General features: G+C 35.7%; 1 protein-coding gene across 2 annotated transcripts in view; it reads right to left on the reverse strand.

Moving 5' to 3' along the window:
* Positions 1-2,797: 2,797 nt before the first annotated feature.
* Positions 2,798-25,123, reverse strand: part of ptp4a3a (protein tyrosine phosphatase 4A3a) — a 55,871-nt gene continuing 33,545 nt past the window's right edge. For both annotated transcript variants that reach the window (XM_056479374.1, XM_056479375.1), the window contains exons 3-6: positions 22,917-23,009; positions 15,054-15,184; positions 7,735-7,809; positions 2,798-3,803 (exon numbers count right to left, since the gene is read on the reverse strand). In XM_056479374.1, coding sequence (XP_056335349.1) covers positions 3,686-3,803; positions 7,735-7,809; positions 15,054-15,184; positions 22,917-23,009 — 417 coding nt within the window. In that variant the 3' untranslated portion in view covers positions 2,798-3,685. The remainder of the gene's footprint in view (positions 3,804-7,734; positions 7,810-15,053; positions 15,185-22,916; positions 23,010-25,123) is intronic.

A 25,123-nucleotide genomic window follows, 5' to 3' on the forward strand; every position in this document is an offset into this window, starting at 1 on the left:
TAAAAATACACATATATTGTTGTTGTTGTTAAAATAATAATATTTGTTGTTGTTGTTTTTGTTGTTGTTGTTGTTGTTGTTGTTGTTATACAATACAATATTTGGCTACATCTAATGTTACAATTGGTTTGGTAAATTAAATGAAATTTCTCGAATACACTTTTATTTAGAAACTGCTAAAGAGATTTTGTTTAACGTGATAAATAATCCATAAAAAGCCTGTCATTAACTCAGTTTTAGTAGTTAAGTTTCTAAAGTTAATGTAGTAGTATATGATATTGACCGTTAGATGGCGGTCTTTTACTGTACTAGACCTTGATAGCTGATTGAGTTTAACCATAATAATTTCATATTTAATCATTTTAACATTTTATAAGTGGAAATAAAAGCTTTTAGACAGAATACTAACTGACAAATGTGCATGTAGGTTAATTACCTTAGGCTACTTGCTCTTATAGGTCTGCAACAAGTGAGAATATGGAACTGAATAACCTTTAAAGTCTTTTGAGATATTGTCATCTCAAATCCCTCTTCTGTTTCTTATTAGAACAACCTTTTGATGATGTTAGATGGACGTATGTTTGGTCACTCACCCAGAATTTCGTTTTAACAAATGAAAATTAAAGAAAAATCTTTTAATATTATTCATAGATTTTTTTCCAGTCAAACAGAAATTCTAAATTGAGGTCTCATGCTCTTTCTGTGAGACTTTTGTGTCTGTTGTTCACTTGCTTTGGGAACGTCCCTTTGTTAAATCTTTCTGCTCTGATGTGAATTCCTTAAATGTCCAATAGGTTTGTGGTGATTTTTCTTTAAGCTATAGACATGTTCTTTTGGGGTATTTTTGGGTATATATATATATATATATATATATATATATATATATATATATATATATATATATAGATATATATATATATATATATATATATATATATATATATATATATATATATATATATCTATATATATATATATATATATATATATATATATATATATATATATATATATATATATATATAATTAAATTCCTTAATTCAATTTTTTTGTATAAACCTCATTTTATTTATTGGAAAGTTTTTTTTATACATATATATGTAAATATACTCAATGTGAGCCAAAACGAAAATTGAAACTGTACTTAAAAACCATCAAAGCGTCTCATGAGAAAGCAGTTAAAACTTATAAAAGATGTTCTTTATTTAATATTCTGCATTCATTTGTATTATTTTTTATTATTTAATATTTTTTTATTATTTTATTTTTCTTTCTCAATGTCTTTCTTTTGCTTTACCTTTATTATATTTCTTTAAAATTGTCACATTTCTCTTTTTGCAAAAAAGTAATATGTGTACTGTTTGTACTACACTTCTACCTGTTTATATTTATATCTGTTGTAATTGCCTGTTGATACTGCAATAAAAAACCTTTAAAGTCTATTTAAACCGGCATTCATGCCATTCGTGTTGATTTTTATACACATTTTAAACTACACCGTAAAACCCAATAAGTTAAGGCAACTCAAACTAAGGAATCCGAATGCAACAAACCATTTGAGTTAAAAAAACGAATCTATATGAGTACTGTGAACTTACATTAAAGTTTAAGTAATGAGGTGTTTAATCAACTCATTACCTTCAACACTAAACTCTTTCCAGATGAGTTGAACTAACTCTCAGTAAATTTGAGTTAACTACACTCATTTCAAACAAAAATGACCAATAAAAATGTGTGAAGCACCAAAAGCGGCCCATATTAAATTTATTTGAATACTTTTTTGAATTTTCAAATGAACTTAATTTTTTTACAAGCCTCTTTTGTAAAAAAAAAAAAAAAAAAAAAAAAAAAGTGAAACTCTACATTGTTATGATCGTGTTTTTTTTTATTGAAATTGCCAAATTCTGACTGAGGACACTTGAATGTGTTGGCCAGTTTGTTATGACAATAGGGCAGTTTTAAAGTTAAAACTTTGACGGATTCCTATTTTTCTAACGATATATGATGTAATAAAATGTAATAAATAAATACAAATATATTTATTACATTTTATTATTTATTTATTCTAAATCTTTAGGAAATGTTTTTTGTACATGAAAAAGTGTGGTTATGATGACCATCCAAGTAGCTAATCCAGCAAAAATACTGCTTTAAACGTCACCATTTAGATCCCACAATTGAATAGAACAGGTGTATAACTGCAGAAAGATCCACATTTTGAGAAAAAAAATAACCACCCCTTACAACAAGCTGGCTACGGGCCTTAGTTTGACTATATAATTTGTTTATTTTCAATGGAATTGTAGGTTCATTCCGCTGTGGTGACACAGGTTGAGTGAGTGAAGGCGAGTTTGCATTTAGTTTAGGTTTGCATTTAGTTTATATGATGCCTAATTACATATTACAAAGGGCAATAATAATGTGCACATTGCCTACGGTGATCAAAAACTATGTAAAATCATTTACGCCCTGACAATTAAGGAGCTAATTTATGAAACCAGTAATTTGCAGTGGTAACAATTTAATATTCTCTGATTGATTAACGTAATACGTATATGACAAAAGACAAGTTCAAGTTCAGCCATTAAGGCAGTTATAAATCTTGAATTTTCAAACCTGAAAATGTCAGAAGTCAGTGCTATGGACATGGTAAAAATATCACCTGTTTTTGACTCAGTCTGTGCGGCTCTATTACATCAAGAACACAGAGCATATTTGTCCTGCAGAGGGCAGTATGGCAATATTCATTCACATTTCACCTGATGAGGTCACTTAACATCAAAACAAACAGTTCTAATTCATGATTGCAACAGCCTTTATTTTTTATTATGCAGCTGGAGGTGTGTTCTTAAAAAAACTGAGTAAAACAACTTTAAACCACAGTCTCATCTCAGAATTCATTCATACAGGGTCATTTTTTACCATCCCATCTGTTGACCTGAATGGACAAGCATCATAAACAGACCCTGCAGTCAGTCCCATCACATTAAAATTACTTCAACAAACACAAGGGCTGATTTTAAGCAGATAAACACGCAGAAGAAACATCTTGGTTGTTAAACTCATTGGCCTTCATGTGGCTTACAGAAACAATTTAGTGTCTGGCACTCGCTGTAATAGGAACAGCAGAGTTCTTTCAGATGAGCCCTTCATTAGTCCAATGTAACCATTGTTTGCTCACAAAACATGAAAGCATCATGGGAAAATTGACCTATAAGAAAATTTGTGCTGAAAACTGAATGGTGTTGAAGGAACAGTAGTCATCTGAAAACAAAACAGACCCCTGGAGAAGCAGAGCAGAAAAGCAGTAGAAAGAAAAAAAAAAACAAGTGAGAAAGAGCACAGATTCTTTTTTTTTAAATCCACAATTCACATTTTCACACCGACTGGCTCTTTCAGACAATCACGATCATTTGAGGCATGATTTAGGAGTCAGTCCTGGTGCAGGGTCAAAGGCGGCTTTCACTCTATCCCCTGATCTTTGGAGATACGCAGCCTTTTAGACCTCAGAAAAGCCATGGCAGTTTCCACACCACAATCAGAGTGAGGAGGATTGAGGCACCAGTAGGGTTTTCGTCCAGACCCAATCAGTTCGTGTTTTAATAGCAAATCAGCAAAGTGCATGGGTTGTGGCCCAGTCCGTCAGCTTGATCTGGCTTCAGAACAGTGGAGTTTGCTTCCGCAGTCACATGATGCAGCACTTGTTCTTGAAAATGTGCGGGTGTTTGTAGCGCAGTCTCTGTTTGGGCCGATATTTCTCTAGATACGTCAGCTGCTTGCTGTTTATTGCACCCCTGCGCTTCCTGCCAAAGCAAAGAACAACAAAAAAACTATTAACAACTGGCATGTTGATTTTCAATTTCATTACATTACAAATGATTCTTTTGTAAATAAAAATGAGAATGGCTTTGCAATGTCAAAAAGTAAATAAAAATCTGATATTAATTTAAAAAACTCTCAAAAGAAGGATCTAACAAATGTTCAACCACCAAAAACTGCATTTTTGGTTTTTGGCCAAAAGAGTTATGGTTGAAAATATGGGCCAAAAAAGGCTGTGCTGCACCACAGCGTCTAGTATTTCTCAGCATGCAAGTTTCACTCTCCCTCCAGGTCTGAATCAGCTTTTACACCAGATGCGGAAAGAGCTGTGCTATGAAACTCATTCACTTCAATAGCTTGCACTGCTCAAAGATGATGTGATACTGCGCCAACCAAAGTAAAAGAGCAGCAAGCGCACAGGCAACTAGACTGCACATGTGCTTTGCTTAAAGTTCTAAATAGCTCTGTATTCTGTTCTGTGGATACTTGGCTCAGCATGATTGAGTACGCCTCATTTTGAAAATGTATATTTTTTATTAATTTCTCTATGAATAACGGGTAATGTTTCTTTTTTAAAAAAGAAACAGATTTATTAAAAATATGAATTCATTCAAATAATATTTGTCACCAAATATCTTTAGAAATAGAAAGTTAATACATTTAAATTCAAGTTAAATATTGTAAATAAAATTTACAAATTACTAAATTCCAACAGAATTGTATATATTTTTGTTTCTCTTGATTTTTCCTTTTTTTTTTTTACATTTCCAAAACACATCAATTTAGCTGTACTAATTCTTGGACCATTATCGTAAGTTTTTTGTTAGATTAGCTCCAGATTTGGCTTCAGTACTAACTAATGTAATGTACTGTATATGCACAAATATAATATTGTAAAGCATCCTATTAAAATATGAATTTAAAAGATTGATTTATGAGGGGTGTGCTTATATATGATGAACACTGTACATATGTGTATGAATCACACAAAGCACACTCCACCAAAATAACTCTCTGGCAGGTAGGGATGTAACTATTCGATAATCGATTATTAACTCACGATTAGATACGATTCACGATACTAATCTCACAATAATATTTAGTCATGATTTTTTACCAGAACAATTCTCTTTCAGTCTGAAAAACCTTTTCACGCTTTCACTATGAAAACACATGATGCACTGTGTGATCTCCGTAGCACTCGAAGCAAGCGGAGCTGCAAATCATCCAGTCCACATGGTTTGGCTTATTAATAGTTTTTTTTTTTTTCGCATAGATGTCTGTGACAGTAGTTTTTCACTGTGCTGACGGTTTATGTGCTTCATATTCATCGTTCTGTTAGTGTCTTTTTGCAGTATTCGCACACAGTTTGTATTTTGTCTGGTGCACTTCACCGCTGTCAGTTCACTCTGCCATCCCACCTCTCGTTCGCAGCTGATTTGCAGGTAAAGCGAGTTTGCGCCTATAAACCCATCACCCCCTCAGTTCAAAAAATGTCCTGCAATTTATTCAACATTTCTACCAATGTGAATAGTCACATTTTTTAATCGATTTTCAACCAACTCACTGTGAATTGTTACATCCCTACTGGCAGGACATTTCTATGCAATTTACTTGTTTCTGCTGCTTTCAATAGCGCTACTGTGTCAGGGCAACACTGGTAAAATGACGTATCTCAACTCATTTTTTGCTAATAAATGTGGTTATTTTATTGGCTTGTGTTTTTACCTTTTCAGCGTAATTTAAGTTAGTGAGAAATTTCAAAAATCTTAAATAAAACAGTATAAATAGTACAAAGCATTTTCAGATTAATTATTTTATCCAAGTATATCTAGAAGAGTTTTGGTTTTGATCCGGAATTGAAAATTTCAGTGTATTCCTATCCCAAATTGAATTTCTATAGAATTTTCCTGTAGACATATACTGTACATTACTGCAGCAAAGAAACATGGATGGACCCAAAAAAAAGAGTGGGACGTGTTTGATGAGTAATTAAAAAATGTGTAAGAGACGCCTTTCTGTGGTAGACACAACAAAAGCATCACACGGAAAGAGACACCTCAGCATGTGAGAGCTTGATTCACTTCAATTTTAAGCCTTATTGCAGCTGGAATGGTCAAATACACACTGTATATTCTCATTTTGTAAACAGAAGTCTAAAGTGAAAGCAGTTCAGACACATTATCTAAGTTCTTAAAGCAATAGCCCAATAATAATACACTGTTTATGACATGAATAGTAATCAATAATAATAATAATAAAAACATGTCACAACGAGTTGTTGTTGGTAAGATGGGAAAAATACTTGAGAACATTATCACCAAATGTTTTCATGAGTTTTCTCCAAATTTATCTACAACCTATTAATTTGATTTATTATTAATTATTTCATTTAGCAACTCCACTATGCAACTCATTGACTTCATCCATTTTGTCATGACAGTTAGCCCACTCTGCCCCCTATGGTTGCAAATAACAGTACAATGGCGAGCACTTCTGTAACTCGCGGCTGTATATTTAAAAACTGTGATGGTTGGGTTTAGAGTTGGGGCAGGTGTAGACCTTAATAAAGATGATGGTTGGGTTTAGGTTTGGGGAAGGTGGACACTTTAATAATGATGGTTGGGTTCAGGTTTGGGGAAGGTGGACACTTTAATAATGATGATGGTTGGGTTTAGGGTTGTGGTAGGTGTAGACATTTATAACTATGATGGTTGGGTTTAGGTTTGGGGAAGGTGTAGACATTAATAGGGATGATGGTTGGGTTTAGGGTCATGGAAAGTGTAGACATTAAAAACTATGATGGTTATTAATGATGGTTTGGGAAAGGTGTAGACGTTAATAACGGTGATGGTTGGGTTTAGGGTTGGGGTAGGTGTAGACGGTAATACCTATGATGGTTGGGTTTAGGTGTGGAGTATGCGTAGGCCTTAATAACTGATGTGCCATCTTGCGGACAACAGTTTTGACATGTGGGTCTCAATAATGTCAAGTTACACCTCTAATGTACTACAAATTACGCCCCTTCGTGTTCTTGCAGCCCGCAGACAGACCCTACTTGGCAGGTCTTGATCATTACACTTCCATATTACTACAACAAACGATTTCAGCGATTTCTAATAACACAGCCTAAAATTGACACAAATCTAGATAAAGACTTATATATAGGAAGACAGTGCACTTCAGTTACCAATGATAGAGAGTGCAATATTAAAAAGAGCTGAAAAGCCTTTCTCTCTTTCTAAAGAGACAATCATTTATTATTATAAACTTTAAAAAAAATATTACCTGTATATTTATGCTTTAGAATTGCATTACGGAACCTTGATCTTTCTTCTAAAATGTCAATAAAGTGGAGTTGAATTTTAAACAGGAAAAGTCGACAGAGCAGAGATCAAGATCCCACAATGCAACTCACTACAGTAAATAAAGAAAAAAAAAACACTTGTGAAGCATAACATACAAAAACTGTTACTTAACAGCTATTTTTTACACTATAATCATCATATGACTGCAGCTGCTGTCGGAAATATTAAAAATGACAATTAATAAAAACTAAATGATTATTTTTTGCAAATGGCTTTGAATTTAAGTCTATATTCACTGAATCTAATCAGGACATCTAAATCGATACCCAGCCTTAAATGTCACATTTCATTCCAGCCAACACTGGACTGAAAATAGCACTGAAAATGCAAGGGAACAGTAACTGAGAGGATTGGAGCTTGACAAAGGGTCAACTGCGAAACTTGTGTGCTCTGAAAGCTTTAAGCTTAGCCTTGCTATCAAAATGCACTCTGCTAAGCATAGCGGCAGAGAACCAGCATTAAGATCCACTTGTATGAATACGGCAGTTGACGTCAAGAGCTTGAGGCCTGTCATACTTGAAAAAAGTCAAGAGAGAGATGTACGTACTGTCTGATGAACTGGATGGCATCTTCATACTTCATTCCACTTTCAATCAAGGCCACAGCCACGAGTACTGGAGCTCTGGAAAACAACACATACGGTATAATGAGAGAGCTGCAACACAATCCCAAACACTTCTGTATCTGTGTGACAAATACAAATATAATCTAGAAAAGTGTTGTTGTTTTTTTGTACTTTTTGTGATTACTTATTTGAAAAGAAATGCAATTGTATTTAGGCCTGTCACGATATTTATTTTTTGTTGTATACGACATATTGCACTAAAATATATTGTGATAAAGAATATTATTGTCATTTTAAGACCATTTTATTCCACTCATTATATAATGGCAGAATGACAATATAATATCATCACAATACAAGTACATTCTTCCAAAGAACACATCATATTTTATTCTTAAGAAGATTTAAATTTAATTATTATTAAATTGCTAAAATGACTAAGGCATTGGAATCAGAATGGAAAAAGGCATATCCTAAATTAATAACAGTAAATGTTAACCAAAAAGTGCAAGGTAAAAATGTAACAGACGTTAAGAAATCTGCTAACAGATCTATTTTCAGCTGTCAGACATGAAAATGACTATAAATTACTTTAGTATAATACTTTACTAAATACTGACACTAGAGATGTTGCACAATCAGCAAAAATGTTGCTAGAATTGTTTTTATGTATGGGCGAAATATATATTGCATCACCAAAAATGATTGAGGTCATGTCCATGTTGTGCGATAAGTTGATATATTGATTATCGTGACAGGCCTAATTGTAATTTGCATTTAATTACTTTTTCCTCTGTTGTGGAATGTTTGCTTGAACACTTGAAACTGCAGAACTTCAAGAACTGACTACTTTTTTTTATTATCCATCTATCTATGACTTGAATTAGCGTTTCTGTTCATTTCATTATTGTGTACTTTGTTAACACTGACATATGATGTTTCAACTAACTAAAATTATATAAAAACAGAACAATATTGTTATAATTCAATGTCTTAATTATACTGTTAAATCTTAATAATTAGGAAATGTCAGGTAGCTTTAAAAAATTGTTAAGTAAAAATGCAAGTGTTAAAGGGACAGTCATTGACATTCGTTATTAAAAAAAGCTACTAGTTCCCAACATTCTTGGGATATTCAATACAAATATCTTTAGTATTAGACAGAAGACGACGTGTGGATAAATGACAATTTTCTTTTTGTAAATCATTATTTTAATGATAAATTAAATGGTAAATTTTCATTTTAATGCTAACTATAATCCATGTTTAATAACGTCTGTGTTTAGAGGCACATTAGCCTTCCTTGTAGTGTCAAATCCAGCACTATTTTACCCTTTTTAGTACTGACTGCTGAAATTTGGGAATGTACTAGGTGTAACAGATCACAAATCTCATGGTTCAGATCACATAATGTTTTTTTAGTCACGTATCGGACCATTTTTTGGATCAGCCAAAATGGTGAGGAGACAAATGTAATTTACTTTCCATTCATTACAAAAAAAAGTACTGCAAGACACTTCTGGTTTTAATAAACACAATTTAGAACCTGTAATTTTATAAATAAAATTAAGAAATAATCAGTTGATTAAAAATAAATTGCAAAATATTCAGTACTGTGAAACATTCACTGTTACCACTACTGTTGCTGATGACGCTAAATGTAGAAATCTAACATTATAATTACAATAACCCATATTTAAACAATGTTAAATAATGTAATTGCTGCCTACAACTTCATTTTTGAACGTCATTAAATGCATATGATGCTGATTTTAATCTTTACCATAAACATCAATGATTTTATCTAAACTATAAACTGTTCCCCGTATTTCTGTGTTATTTGACTGTTTGTAACTTCATAACTAACTTAAAAGACTAAAGACTGAATCTTTTACGATTTTTGCATTTTTCAAACAGATCTGAATGCAGAGATTTGAATGATTAATAAACGTATGCAAATTACCATCATTTATAATTTATGTTGCGTGGTTGTTGAGATAACGATCTTTTAATGATTAATGGTGCAGCTTACACTGAATGCATTGATGCAGGCTAAACAAGTAGCGACAGAAAACACCTTTAATAACCTAAGAAACCCACCACATCCTAATTAGCCTCCCACAACTTCTTCCATCATCATTATATTTTACAGGAAAACCTAAATGCTTTCATACATGTGATTTGAATGACGCAAGAGGCGATCTCTCTGCAATAGTTACAAATTTCGGATTAATCTACCAATAAAAAAAGTATTAATCCACGGGTCACGTGTATTCTGAACCATGGGTTGTGATCCGTTACACACCTAGAATGTAACAAGCCTAACAGACACACACAAACAACTTACTTTATTTATCAGAGAAGATCAATTATTCAATGATCTTTGATAAAAAAAACCCCCAAAAAAAAAACAGTAGCTCTAAAGAACAAAACAGATGCAGCATTGCCACATTCTCAATCTTACATACAGTAGATTTATTTATTATTGATATTTCACAATTATCTAATAATACTGATTGGTGCAATATTACTTTTAGTGTTGTTGCTAGGTGTAAAATGAGCCCACCCTGAAGTCACTACAAGTCTCTGCATATGACTACAGTCCTCTGTTTAATGTCTTTGGGATTTTCCTTCTCTTTATCATTTGAAATCCCATCTGATCCAAGAGTAACAGCATAGCTCTCTTTAACAAGTTACAAACTGGGATATTATTCACATCTGCAGAGACAGCAAAGCAAGTGTTAAACCTCAAGCCTCAATGCTTCACATTTAAGCATACACTGTACAGTGAATTCAGCTAAATCTTACGAAATAAGTCCAACTCTAAACAGTGTAGCCATCTGAATTAGATGAAAATAAACGAGTCAGGCCAAAAAAACACTGGCGCTCTTTCAGGAGTCGAGGCCGATTCCCTTTGGAAGTGCACAAAGTGCGTCAGAGACTGGGTTTTACCACCCAAAAGACGAGAGCAGCGAGGCCAGACTACCTCCTCCTCCTCTGAACGTCACTCGCTGTTTTATAGCCATCGTTTGGGGTGTTTTGTTTCGCTGTACGTGCGCCAACAGAGACCATAAATACATCATCTGAAGGAGCTCCTTAAGAGACACATACTGTTCCATATTTATGACTGCAAGAGTACATAATGTTGTGCAATATTACTTTTGAGAACTAAAGACTTATTTTTGTCCTGATCCTTGTTCTTGCCATGAAACAGCACCCACTGACTTTCTACAAATAAAAAAAAAATGGTCGATTCGCATATCAGTCACAAAGTTGGCATGAAAGAGGAGTGTAGAGGCCTTGTTTACATCTGGTATTAAGATGTGTTTGTGTCGATCAGATCATAAGTGGACAACACTAGGTACAGGTGTGAACAAGGTGTGAAATGTTTAAACTTGGTCCACTATTAACCACTTCCTGAGGTAGTCGAAAACACATTTGACCGAACTGCAATAGTGTGAACGCATATGTATTGGAGTGCGTTTAAACAGCTGATAAACACCGCCTGCTCTCACCTGAGGTCTGTTCTTCGTACCTCGCTTAAATGATCCAAGATGATTTGGCAGATCCTGGATCTTTTAATCTTGATAACTGATCTCAGGCTAATTTGGTTATTCAAACAGGTTTGCGAATCAGATTAAATGTGTGGATGAGCTAATCTGAGATCGCTGTGTGTGTTGTGAAGGACTGATCTATCGATCCTCGAAATCATGATCAGCAATGCAACGATTGGCTGACAGCACAGCAGCGTAATGACATCATATGATTAATATTTAATTCTCCATGTGAGCAAAATTATAAAAGTATTATAATAAACGGTTTATTAAATATTATACACAATAACTTTTCAACTTTGTTCTGGGCTTCAGGCTTTACACTTTCATTTGTCAAGAGCGGATTTTCTTTATTTTAGTAGCCATAGTAGTAGTATTATAGTATCCGGTTTCTTAATCAGTGCGTATAAAGAATAACTGGATGTTTAAATTAATTTAGCATCACAAAAGCATTTTGATATTAGTAAAGGTGTCTGCAACTTTTGTGAAGCATCAAATCACCGACATATTAGCTGTCAAAACGTGTGCATGACTGAATAAATGTATTGTTCCTTTAAAAAAGTTGCATATTGTGCATATATATTATAAACACAAGTAGGCTACTAAAGCGTTTGTATCTAAAAAGTTCATATCAGTAACGCAGATTGCACAAGTTATTTTAATATATATATTTAAACTTAATATATTTAATATATATATATATAATTAAAAAATTATATTTACATTTTCCCAAGTGTAGATAACTTCTCCAAAAAGAAAATATCAGCATTCGGTACATACTTTCAGTGTTACCATTGCTTGAACTGACCTGATCTAATCCTGTTTATATGAAATGAGCCTGCTCCAAAGCAGGTTTGAGCTACCAGAACTGTTGCTATGACAACAACTTTCGGAAGAGATTTGATGAACGAAACAATCCTGGATCGTGTCAAATCGTCAATAACCAAATCCAGTAATCCTGAGCACATTCATAAACAGAGGGGCTGGTTTAAAGTTGCAATAGGTGATTGTCTTCAGAAAGATTTTCTGTTGTGCTGGTTGAAAGTCTCTTCCCATTCCAATAGTAATTATTGAAGTAAATGATCTAAATGTATTTATATGCATTTTCATATTCTGGGTAAGGCATAAGACAAAAAATAAAACATTTGTCAGTAAAAACAAATGCTCAATCAAAACTTTAAAATCCTGAATTAATATTGGGAGTAACTTTTGCACGCTGGAGGAAGGATGACACCATGGCTGAAGTATTTCTTTCAGACAGGTAATGTTATGTTTTAAAACACTTTTAGTCAAGCACAGCTTATGTAGATTTTGTTGTTTTACGAATGGGTTATATGCTAGGAAGTGACTATTTTCAATTTAATAAGGGACCTTTTACCGCGTTGATAGTCGATTTTTATTTAGTTTAACAACAAAACAGTAAATAGCGCTATTCTGCCTAGCCTGCTTTACTGAGGAGAAGTTTCATATTCCATGCTACTTTGAATATTCGGTCTGAAATAGCATGCAAGTATGGCTTAGTAATAAGTGTAATTCCTGCACCGCGAGGGGCTGCTCGGTGGCGCAGTGAGTAGCACATTCGCCTCACAGCAAGAAGGTCGCTGGTTCAAGCCTCGGCTGGGTCAGTTGGTGTTTCTGTGTGGAGTTTGCATGTTCTCCCCGTGTATTCGTGTGGGTTTCCTCCGGGTGCGCCGGTTTCCCCCACAAGTCCAAAGACATACGGTACAAAGACATGTGGTTTGGGTAGGCTAAATTGTCCTTCGTGTATGTGTGTGGATGAGTGTGTATGTTGGGTTGCAGCTGGAAGGGCATCCGCTGAGTAAAATATATGCTGGATAAGTTGACAGTTCATTCCGCTGTGGCGACCCTAGATTAATAAAGCCAAAAAGAAAATGAATGAATGAATGAATTAAGTACTATACACTTTTCTAACTAGTGAATGACATGATCTAGTGGGTTGTCTACTGTCATCTTTAAGGTGCGCAAGTGTTCGCGTTTCAGGAGACATGGCTTTGGACGGCGGGGGTGGGACTGTTTCAAAGATATTATGCTAACGGATAGCATTTTGGCAGATCACCTACTGCACCTTTAAACTTTGTAGTTGATAATCTTAGGTTTTTCATTAGGGGCTAAATAAAATATATGAAGTAAAGTGATCTTTCACCAATCCCAATATGTCTAATTGCTTTCTTTAGCAAAAATAAATAGGCCCATGTATTTGGCCACAAATTAGATTTTTGAAATATGGCTGCTTCATTCTCTTTACACAGCAGCTCTCACATAGCACCTGTGAACTAGTTTTTCTTAAGATGCAGCTTGAAAGTTTAATTTAATGTATAAAGTCTTTAATGTAGCCTGTTTTATTCTACTCAAAGAAATATTCAAGGATGTAAGTTTAAGCCTCAAAACACTGCATGTGTTGGATTATCGCTCTTTGTGCATGATCAATTCCTCATCTTTTGCATACTTATTTTATATTTACCCAAATGAATTCCTTTCGATGTTCTAAAATTTGCCAAACAGATTTTACAAAGAAATTTAAAAAGCATTTAAAACTGGTAAAACAGTAAACCAGAATAAAGTCTGTAGGCCTAACTCAATTCATCTTTATTTAAATAGTGCTTTTACAATGTAGATTGTCAAAGCAGCTTAACATAGAAGATTATAGTAAATTGAAACTGTGTCAGTCTAGTTTTCAGAGTTGAAGTTCAGTTTAGTTCAGTGTGGATAAAATTTCACTGCTGAAAGTCCAAACACTGAATAGCAAATCCATCAATGCACAGCTCCACAACTCCCAAACTAAGCAAGCCAGTTGCGATGAACAAAACTTCACCAATTGACGAAAAAAAAACTTGAGAAACCAGGCTCTGTTGGGCACGACCATTTCTAATCTCTAACTTCTTGTCCAGAGCTGCAATCTAGGCGCCGAAAGATGGCGAACACTGGACGTCAGTTGTGCAGTTGATTGGAAATAAATAAATCTATTATTTGATTAGTCAATGCATAAGGCAGCCTATTCATAGTGTTTAATTGATCTTGTACCTTTTAATAAGATTTTTTATCTTTGTAAGTTATTAAAATTGTGCCATTTTTAGCAGCGTTATATTGAAAGATCAGAAAACGCCAATCATTAGAGAAGTGGTTGAAAGTGAACATAGGAGTTTAATGGGGCTCCTTTGTCCACTTGTGATCCTATCGATGAAAATGCATGGCTAAAGAATCCCAGTCATGTGGGACAGACTGTCTGGTATAAAGGTCATGGAAAGAGCACACGTTTGAGAAGGACAGTAATAACAACTGCTCATAAAAAAGCAACTTCCTGTTTTGTCTTCAGCCCTCACCCCCGGTGCCTCTTAAAACAGAGAAGGACTGCAGCGGAGTGAGTGCACTTTGGGGACTGTTGACATTGGCAAAGCACTTTGTCCACTTTTTAAGCCTCTGAAGAGGTATCTCTCACTCACTATATACGCAGTATGGTTTCAGTCCATTGGGGACTATCAACTTCATCCACGCTTAATAGAAAAGATGGTTCTCCTGGGAGAGCAGAGGTGCATAATGTTATATAGAGCGCACAGTCTACATTCTTTTCCAGATTAAGGTCTATAGGGCACCAGAGGTGGGCTTACTTATGAACCACCAGACGAGAAATGAACCCATTTGCCCCCAGAGTTCCCAGGTCTGAGTACAAAGTGGTTGGTCGTTAGTTAAAAGAATGGTGAGATTCGATTTCTGTAGCATAATACTGACCTTCCTAAACCGGCCACGCAGTGCACAGCCACGCAGCAGCCGGGCTCCTCGATGAAGCGCCTCTTCAGGAGACTCAGCCAGTCCTCTACGACCTTAGATGGAGGAGGAGCACCGTCATCAAATGGCCAGTCCTGAGAAGAGAACAATAACTTGAACTTTAAATCATCTTGACACAAAGTCCCAAAGCAATTTGTTATCCCCAAAATTAAAATGCAACTGAAGCTTTTCAACGTAAGTGTTTCCAAACCTTCATTTCCTTTCTACTGTTGGACACAAGAAGATATTAATAAAAATGCTGATTGTAGCCATCGACTGCCATAGTGCACATATATAATTTATTTTTTACAATTATCAGTCCCTCCAGGATTTCGCAGGACTTATTCAGATTTTTGTGGCTAACTGATTTAGCTGAGAGCTAAGGCTTTTCTTAAAATATTGCAGCATTATTTTGCATTTATTTTCTGTAAAAAAATATACCGCATACAAAGTCTTTATTACATACAGTTGAAGTCAGAATTATTAGCCCCACTTTGAATTGTTTTCTTTTTTTAAGCATTTCCCAAATGATGTTCAACAAAGCAAAGAAATTTTCATAGTATGTCTGATAATATTTTTTCTTCTGGAGAATGTCTTATTTGTTTTATTTCAGCAAGAATAAAAGCAGTTTAGAATTTTTTTAAAAACATTTTAGGGACAAAATTATTAGCCCCTTTCAGCTATATTTTTATTCGATAGTCTACAGAACAAACCATCATTATACAATAACTTATCTAATTACCCTAACCTGCTTAGTTAACCTAAATACCTAAATGTTCTCATGGTCTCTCGCGTTAGTTCTTTCGAGGTTTCCTGGTAAGAACAGTTTTCACGAGAATGCAAGTTCGTTCTCTTCATTCTTGGAATTAAGAAAGAGCCTTTGCTTTGGGTGACTCGGTGTTGTGATGATGTCACAGAAAGTGTCTAGACCCTGAATTTGCAGGAAATCTGCAGCATTTCAGAAAAAATTTTGATATCCGCAAAATTTAGATTTCGTGATGAATTCAGAGATCACAAAATCCTGGAGGGACTGAATTATATAAGTCAGTGGTTAGTGGTTATAAAGTCAAATAGATTTGGAACAAGTGGTGGGTGAATAAATTACAACAACCTTTTTTTTTAAACTAGGCTTTCACAGTTCCAATTCAAGCAAGTGACAACATCCTGCATAAAGTGGATCATGTGACCTCCATTGCCTTAACTCCCATTGGTAGCTGAATTGCTGCTCATTTGCATGTAGTTCAAATTGGTCACATCCAATGATGGCCTCAATTTGGTCCCTTTATTGCTTTAAAACACAGTCAGTGTAAACCTCTCTTTGTGAGCATAAACAGGCTTGGACAAATGAAGACTTAACTAAAACATGTAAATCTAATTGCATCTGTTTTGATTTATACTTGTACAATATTTGTTTTAAATAAATGTCAATTTTATATACTGTATAATCACTTTTGAAGCAAAATATTTCACAAAAATAACTTTTTTCAGGTTGTCCAATGCTAAGTTTTAAGTTAATGTGATGGACTACAACTGTGGTTATTCTGCAAAAAATGTATCAGAAATTGAGATTAGTTCTGAGATAAGCTAGAGCAGCATTTGTTTATATATGCCACCAGGTTTGCATTTAGTGCATAGGCTTTTTGTATGTGCAGCTTAAGTGCCGAATATTGGTTGGAGCCACTATATTTGAATAGTACAGGGGCAGGTTAGAATTGCAACAGGACTGTGTTATTAAGGACCATTCAGTGGTATGTTTGCCATAAAATGTCATTACTGCCCACTTAAATGTAAAGAACTGGAACTGTTTGTGAAGCTGTAGTAACTTATTGGTTGTTTAAACCATGCTCGTTCATTAAAGTGAAATGTTTTAATGACTGTCAAACAGGTAACTTTATTGGCAATTAATCAGTTCATGGTCAGATTATTGCTTTGCAGAACATGGCATTTAAGGTCTATACCTTGTTTTGCTGTGTTTCCAAATGTTCAATACAATCACAGGTTCCCAGATACAATGGCAATCCCAATGTTTGGATAGAATTTGGAGCTTTAAAAAAAATCCTGGAGCCTAAATCATGATCTAAACCTACTAAGTGTCGGTAGCCAATCCTTGCATTCCCAGGCCACTGGGGCACAAGCTTCAAATTTAACTTACTAGTAACATATTTGAAAGTTCAGACTTTCGATATAAACATTACTGATGGCACCAATGCAGTGATATACCAGTGTCATCTGTCAACCCTTGCTACGGTTCCAATTGGGTTGTGTTACATGCTTCTGCGTCAGTGAAGCTCGGGAGGCATGTGTAACACAGCACAAATTTAGCTTAGGTGTGTATCTTTCCCTGTGCTCCCATGACCTCAAGGTGAGAGGTGTATCACAATCATGCTTCACAGGAGATCCGGAAAACTCTAGCCCTCGTTTCCCGTTTGTCCGAATCTAGAACCACTGAAGGACTTTGATGTGGTTCAGCTGCAGAGGGACGCTGCTCGTGTAGACCAGCACCAGCACTGGCATGTCTTCACAGGCGCAGATGCCCACACAAACACATACTCATGTGATCCACAGAGGCTTGGCAGTGCAGGCCTTAATTATAAAGAGCTTTCTCACAGAACAGTCGGCATTCAGAGGCCTCAAAATATGGCTCATCACACGAAACTGATGAGTGATATACAGTCACACAACAGCCCCAGGGATGGGACATTCAACACTAGCAGGTGTGAGTCTTTTCAAGTAAACAAGTCGGACAGGCGAGGTCTCTAGGAGACTGCCTTTACAGAAAAGCCTTTGAAGCATGAATGACGTGCCACAAATGCTTCCTCTACTTCCCTCCAACCCATCCTATTGATTTCCTGGGCAAACACGCCTCGGAAACCTTTTAGCAGCGGATGGAGGGCAGCTGATGTAATGCAGGTTGGGTAAACAATCGTGCCCTACTTTGGGAATCCAGAATTAGGTAGCGGGGTCACTTGCCCGGGTATGGAGCGCAGCTGGAAGAGTACAGAATGGCACATGCATGACTCCCAGGAGCACACAGTTTACTCCCTTGTTGAAGGTGATCGCACAAATACACAAGGCGAACACTGTTGATTGTTCCCATTGGGGGTTTTTTTGCCTCAAAGATTCCCTGAAACCTGTGCGCCACATGACAGACATGCATGAGCTCACCATGGAGCTGTTGACATCAGCTGAAAACAAACATGCATCTTAGGCCCCGCTTACACTAATATGTTTTAGTCTTAAATGGCGTTTAAGAATGAAGAAGATCCTCGTCCACAGTGGCGTTTGACCCAGCGTTTCTGAATAGCTCTCAGTCCACACTATACCGCTGAAAATGCACATCATGTGATCACTCACACACTCTGGCATGCGATGCAGCGTATGCGGACGTCTGAGCCCCAGGCAGTCAGCGGGTGCTTTGAGCACACCTCCCAAGGTGAGAGCAGTGCAGGGCAGACAGTTCATAGAGGATCTCCCGCTGGATTTCATCTCACTATAGTTGTTAAATGTGATATTTAATTCATCTGGTCCCTATCTAACAACTCTTTGGTCTTTTGAATCTATTACTTGTTCTCAGGTAACATGTTTTGGCTGAGCGCAAAGATAAGTTAATATATTAATTTACAGAACCACGTACACTGATTCTGCACACTGACTGATTGCTCGCCTTTATTTCCTATATTGTATAAACTTATTGTACGTTATACTTTTATAATGGCTACATATCCATGGATTTGCTCTTCAGTGTTTGGACTCTCAGCAGCGAATATTAAACCACACTGAACTGAACTGAACTGAACTTAAACTCTAAAAACTGAACTGACACTGTTCCAATTCACTATAATCTTCTATGTGAAGCTGCTTTGACAATCTACATTGTAAAAGCGCTATAAAAAATAAAGATGAATTGAATTATTGATTATTAAAACTATTATTCAGCAAAAGAGGCAGGGTGTGTTTCATATTTAAAAAAATGAGAGGAGGCAGTTATGTTGTAGGCTCTGTTTTGTTATTAATATGCATACAATGAAAATGATGCTCATATAAATATGTAGATACACAATGCCTCAACATTTTTAGTGTCTGTTAAGTTGATATCAAAAGGAAAATAGGCAATTCCTTGTATCCTTTTATATGCGTTTTCATTTTATTGTTAAGAAAGTGAAACAATGTAGCCATGGTGATGCGAATGACGTTTTTAGCTGACATGTCCTTGGGTGCTTGTTTTCCATTTCCAACTTGCGAAGTCTGAACTTAAGGAAAGGGTACATGATTAAACTGCATTTAATATTGTGAAAAAGACCCGATCAGATAGATGAATGTTTGCAGCCACGTCTTCGTTTTCAGATGTCTCTGTTTTCCCCATCCATCCACTCAAAATGCTCAGTTTTCAGTGCTCAAACTCCAGGGTAGTGTGGACAGAAGCCGTAATCTTAGCAATACTTATGCCTTTTAAAAGTACAGGGTATAAGTGTAAACGGGGCTTTGGGCCCTTGAATGATGTTGCAAGTCTTCTTAGCGTAAGCGGACATCCTCAAAGGAGGACAACATTTTGAAAAATGCCATATTTGCATAAACTATCAGCCTTGGTACATGGTTGTATGATTGATTAATGACCTACCCATGAATTTAAAAAATTGTAAACAAACTTAAAGTCAGTGGCACAAACAACCCAAACAAACAAGTGTTTAGTTCTGCTTTGAAGCATAAAGTTGATATCAAAAATGTGTTATTGTTTGAAAGCGAAAATTTTATTTACAATCTGATGATTACAATTTTTCATGACTGACATGCATAAGCTCATCAAACTCATATCAAATGTGTATCTTATTTCTACCCCTTAACCCTTTTAATTTCAACCCTACTCTTTTACACTCTGGTTCCAAAAGAACAGCTAGAGATGGGGGTATACTATACAGAACTAAGATTTGGTCTTGAAGTAGCATCACCGGGGTGGCACAGTGGCTCAGTGGTTGCCTCACAGCAAGATGGTCACTGCTTCGAGTCCCAGCTGGGCCAGTCGGCATTTCTGTGTGGAGTTTGCATGTTCTCCCCATGTTTGCGGGTGTTTCGGATTCCCCACAGTTCAAAGACATGCGCTATAAGTGAATTGGATGGACTAAATTGGCTGTAGTGTGTAAGAATGAGTGTATGGGTGTTTCCCCAATACTGGGTTGTGGCTGGAATGGCATCCACTGCATAAACATATGCCAGAATAGTTAATCGTTCATTAAACTGTGGCGACCAGGCATGGGAAGCTCACCATTTTCAAGGTATATCCCTGTTTGGAAAAGTCGAGGTTTTAAAGATTTAAGGTTATCATACTGTCAGAATCTTGACGGTATACTGGCCTATGCCTAGTGGTGACCTCTGATGGGGACTAAGCCGAAGGAAAATGAATGTTTGAATGAATGTAGCATTACCAATGTTAGCAACTGACGTCCCTTGTGATTTACATGTTGCAAATTTTATTTCTGTGTTTGACCAACATCTCTGAAGAATAAACGTCATATTTGCGTAAATGATCAGGCTTGATAAATGGTAGCAGGACTGCAAAAGTGTGTCGTGCAACCAGCCCGTCTTTCATATCCACAGAAGGCAGTGAAGACAGGACTTATGCAAGAGTTCGCCTTGGGTTTCTCTTTTCTTTACAGTCATTTTATGAGAAAGTCAAGAGGAAAGTAAAAAAGAAAAGGTTTGGTGGTGGGGGAAGGTGGGCGGCGACCGATCCGAGGCCACACGGAGAGACCAGGCTCTGAGCTGCCATAGCAACAGTAAAACGTTGACGCTGGTAATAAGAAACACGTGTGGCTGCTTGGAAGAGAACATTCTCTACAATGAATATAGTATGTGTGTGCGTGTGTGTGTGTGTGTGTGTGTGTGTGTGTGTGTGTGTGTGTGTGCGTGAAAGTGTCTGAGTCAGAGAGATTATATGGGGGTCAAGGGGGTTTGTGCAGAGCCGTTTAACACTTTCAATAACTTCCTACCTGCACAATCAGTGTTTACCTCTCCATTGTTTTCACCTGGCCCATTAAATATAAAATAGACAATATTAATTGGTCAGACTTTATTTTGATGGTCCCTATTGCACATTTTGTTGACAAAGTTGCATTGCAACTATTTGTCAATTACTTCCCATTTAAATATTGGTAAGCTGTCTGCTTAATATCTGTTGATACTGCTCCTTCCACAGACATTTAACTGACTATAAGAAACTTTGCAAGTATGTCAACTTAGGGTGCTTTCACATCTGTGGTTCGGTTAATATGGTCCAGACCAAGGGCAAAAAATTATACGTTGTAGCATTTTTCTGCCATTTTGGGTCCTTTTCACACCATACTGATTGCTTTGGTTCGAACCAGTTGAAAAGAACAAAAATGCAGTCATGTGAAAAAATCCACATCACTCATTGGCTGAATCACTCATTAACATGTAGAAAAAGGCCAATGGAACTCCAGCAAGTAAACAAACTGGCAGACACAAAGTGTTACTATGGAGGGACGACTACACTGGCTGATTGCATCCCTGGTCATAGTATACTATATAGTTTGTATACATGCCTTTAGACAAACTATACATTTCGAGAATGAAGTGCAACTGCATCTGAGGCTGGAAATCAATGCATTTAATGCATGTTTTAATGCATTGCAAAGTTTTAATTTTTTTAAAATTTTTAATGCATTGCAAAGGCGCATCGCAAGTCACTTCAGTAGGAGGCGTGAATTCATTTTGCTAAACTGCAACATGGTCATCTTCCGGAAATATTACCAACGATCTATCAGTTAATGTTTTTCCCTCTCTCTCTCTGTTTAAAACAGTTTTCTGTGAGCTTCTGCAGTAAAGCCTGCACGTTTTCATTATAAAATTCTCATTATGCTGTGTTGGGTCATCGAATTTGAGAGAACAGGGCTTAAAAAGTCAGAAAAGGCACAGTAGTTTTTGTGGTTTGGTCTGTTCTAGTTTGGATCACGTTGTCACCACAAACGAACGGCTCCAGGGTTCGTTTGAAAGCGTACTGAGACCATCTCTTCAATAGGTCTCGGTATGCTTTTTTGCTCCGCTTTTGGTGCGCACTCGAGAGTGACTGCTACAATCACACCTGCCCAAACAAACTGCAGCAAGAGGGAAAATAAACTTTAGTACGATTCAACCAAACTAAATAAGGCAGGTGTGAAAACACCCTAACACTAACTCCAAATCTAACAGTCTACTTATAATCTATTGAGAATAAGTTGGCATGTAGATGCAATGTAACTCAAATTCAACAAAATGCGTTAAAAGAGCCCATCAAAAGAAAGTGATACCTATTTATTTAGTACTTTGGAATATTTGATTCTGATTGGGTGATGGTGGCTTCCTGGGGTTAAAGACTACTGCATAAAGACCACATTATTCTTAAATGCTTTTCTGGGTATTTAATAAGTAGTGATATTCTACAGTAAAAGAAAAATTCAACATAATTTACTCAAGCAACTTTTTAAATCTATTTAAACTTGTTTACATATTGATAATGTATTTAGTTCCACTTTGAGGTAAAACATTATACTGAACATTTATCAAAAGTATTATTGTTTTATCAAGGAAAAATGTAATTTAATTATACTAGTTTTTATTGTCTAACATCAACAAGTCTTTTTGTTTGTCTTTTTTCTGATCTGAAAATTAACTTGTAATCTTTTTTAAACTGAACAATTAGACCCAAATGTGGTGACATTACAGTTAACAAATTATGATGCAAGAACCAACCCGTTTATTTCAGTCCTGATTATTATTAATATTTTCAGATTTTTGCAATAATGTCTGGCTGAGCATGCATGTACAAGCACTTACCACAACTGTGATTCCATTCTTCTCCAGTGGGGTTTTATCATAAGTTATCTCACAAACTCTGACCACTGTCGTGACACCATACTTCTTCAGATCCTAAATTGTGAAGTGAACAGAAAAAAAAACAGGTGATTAATCAAAATACAAGACAGGCAATCACCATTTACTCTGACATAATTTCCAAACACAATCATTTTAATGGGGGGAGAGATAAGGTAAGCTGCCCCTGAACACGCTCTGTCCCTCATCCATGCCATGTGACGGAGCACTGGGATGGGTTTCCATGGAAACGGAGGCTTTGTGGATGTGCTGTTAGAGCCTCTACGGTTCATGCACACTTTCCCAGCAAGATAAGACTGAGTGGGCCATGTGACGGTGGACTTGTCTTAAGATAGACCATGTGAGCTGAGACGGGACATGCTGCTAAAATGAGTGTGCGTTCAAGCGAGGGATAAAAGCAGAAGTGGTGGGTGGGAGAAAACAGACAACACAAACACAATGAGAAAGGGGACCCACAGGGCAATACATAAACAAATGCCCATCTTGATAATGAGCAAACACAATATTGATTTTGCACGTCAAAATAGAGTGAATAATTATTCATTTAAACTATTTAGAGTACTATTTACGAATATTCACATTGTATTTGGCATGGTTTTCATACCAGTGCCAAACACTTGGAGACTTTATTGGTTAATTAGCTTTACAGTTCAATCATATATATTTTCAAATGATGATACATGCTGAAATATTGACGGAAACTTCTGTGACTATTTATAAAGTTATATATAGTTAAGCAATAAGGCTCCGACATTAGTAATTTAACTAAACTCTTGATGAAAACTACAAAAAAAAATTATTAATCTTAGGTGATTTTAAACATTAAAATCATGGTCGTAATCGGATTACAAGTCGTAATCGTTTCATTAAGTTGAGTTAATAACTAATACAGTTCAGTTGAATGTTTAACTAATTTTAACATGGTAACTAGGTGTGGGACAATAACCGGTTTACTGCGGTTTGGTAGTAAAGGTTTCAAAAAAAAAAAAAAAAAAAAACGCTAACATTTTCTGTTAAACCATATATATGGTATATGCAACTCGTTGTTTTTTTTTTTTTTTTTTTGGTTTGTTATTTTATTTTAGGGCTGGGTGATTTGTCCAAAAATCTAAATCTTGATTGACCGAACATTTTAAACTCAATTACGATTAATGAACGATTCTTTTATTTATTTATTTTTTTGCTCTCTCTGCGCCACCCACACTACCACGCTACGCTACCAAGCCAACCAATGACAAAGCTTTCTCTGTGCATCGTTACATTTTTTGAGAGTTCAGCTTCAGTCACGCAGAAGTATAAACTGAACGGAGTCATGTGACTCCACACATGGAAGGGAAAGCAATTGAAAAAATTGACCTGAAAAAATTATCGCTTATAGGTTCCGAGGGTCGATTTCAATTAATCCCCAAGCCCTTTTTAATTGAGATTTTCAACATATCACATATGCACAAACACCAATTGCACCAACAGTGCAGTGGCTTACTTTATATCCAAAGAAAAGATATCCAAAGTACCTTTTGTAAAAAACAAAATGTAAAGAAATGTTTTTGAAACTAATTAAAACAGCAGATGTCAATTATTTAAATTACTAAGTCTGACATGTTCACTGTTCTAAAATATTTTAAATGTTTCTTAAAATAAAATATATTGTGTTCAATGGGAAAAAAGAAAACGGTGATAGTTGATAGTTATCATACTGTCAGAATCTCTTTCTCACTAGCTATGTTTCCATCCACCTATTTTGCATTTTGGATATGCGCATAAAAAATACAAAATAAAATGAATAAATAAATAAATAAATAATAATAAAAAAATAATAATAATAAAATTCGGTTGATGGAAACACCAAGATGTGCATAAGTTTTGAAAATGTGCATAAAAACATATGCGCATAACTGAGTAGAATAAACTTTTTATTCAATAAGAAAAGATGAACAAATTCCAACATAAGCAACAAAAGTCATGTGAATTTGTTATAAGGATAAACCTGCCAGCTGACCCATTATCAAATATCTGAAATGTTGTTTAGGTCATTCTAAAACGCCTTCACGATTTCAGTACTCAGTCATCATATTATTAATTATCTCCAGAACTGTCAAGAGCATCTGTGCTCCACGTCTCACGCCTTCATACACCACCATGCTTTCATT

This window comes from Danio aesculapii, chromosome 19 (assembly GCF_903798145.1).
Source record: "Danio aesculapii chromosome 19, fDanAes4.1, whole genome shotgun sequence".
Lineage (NCBI taxonomy): Eukaryota > Metazoa > Chordata > Actinopteri > Cypriniformes > Danionidae > Danio > Danio aesculapii.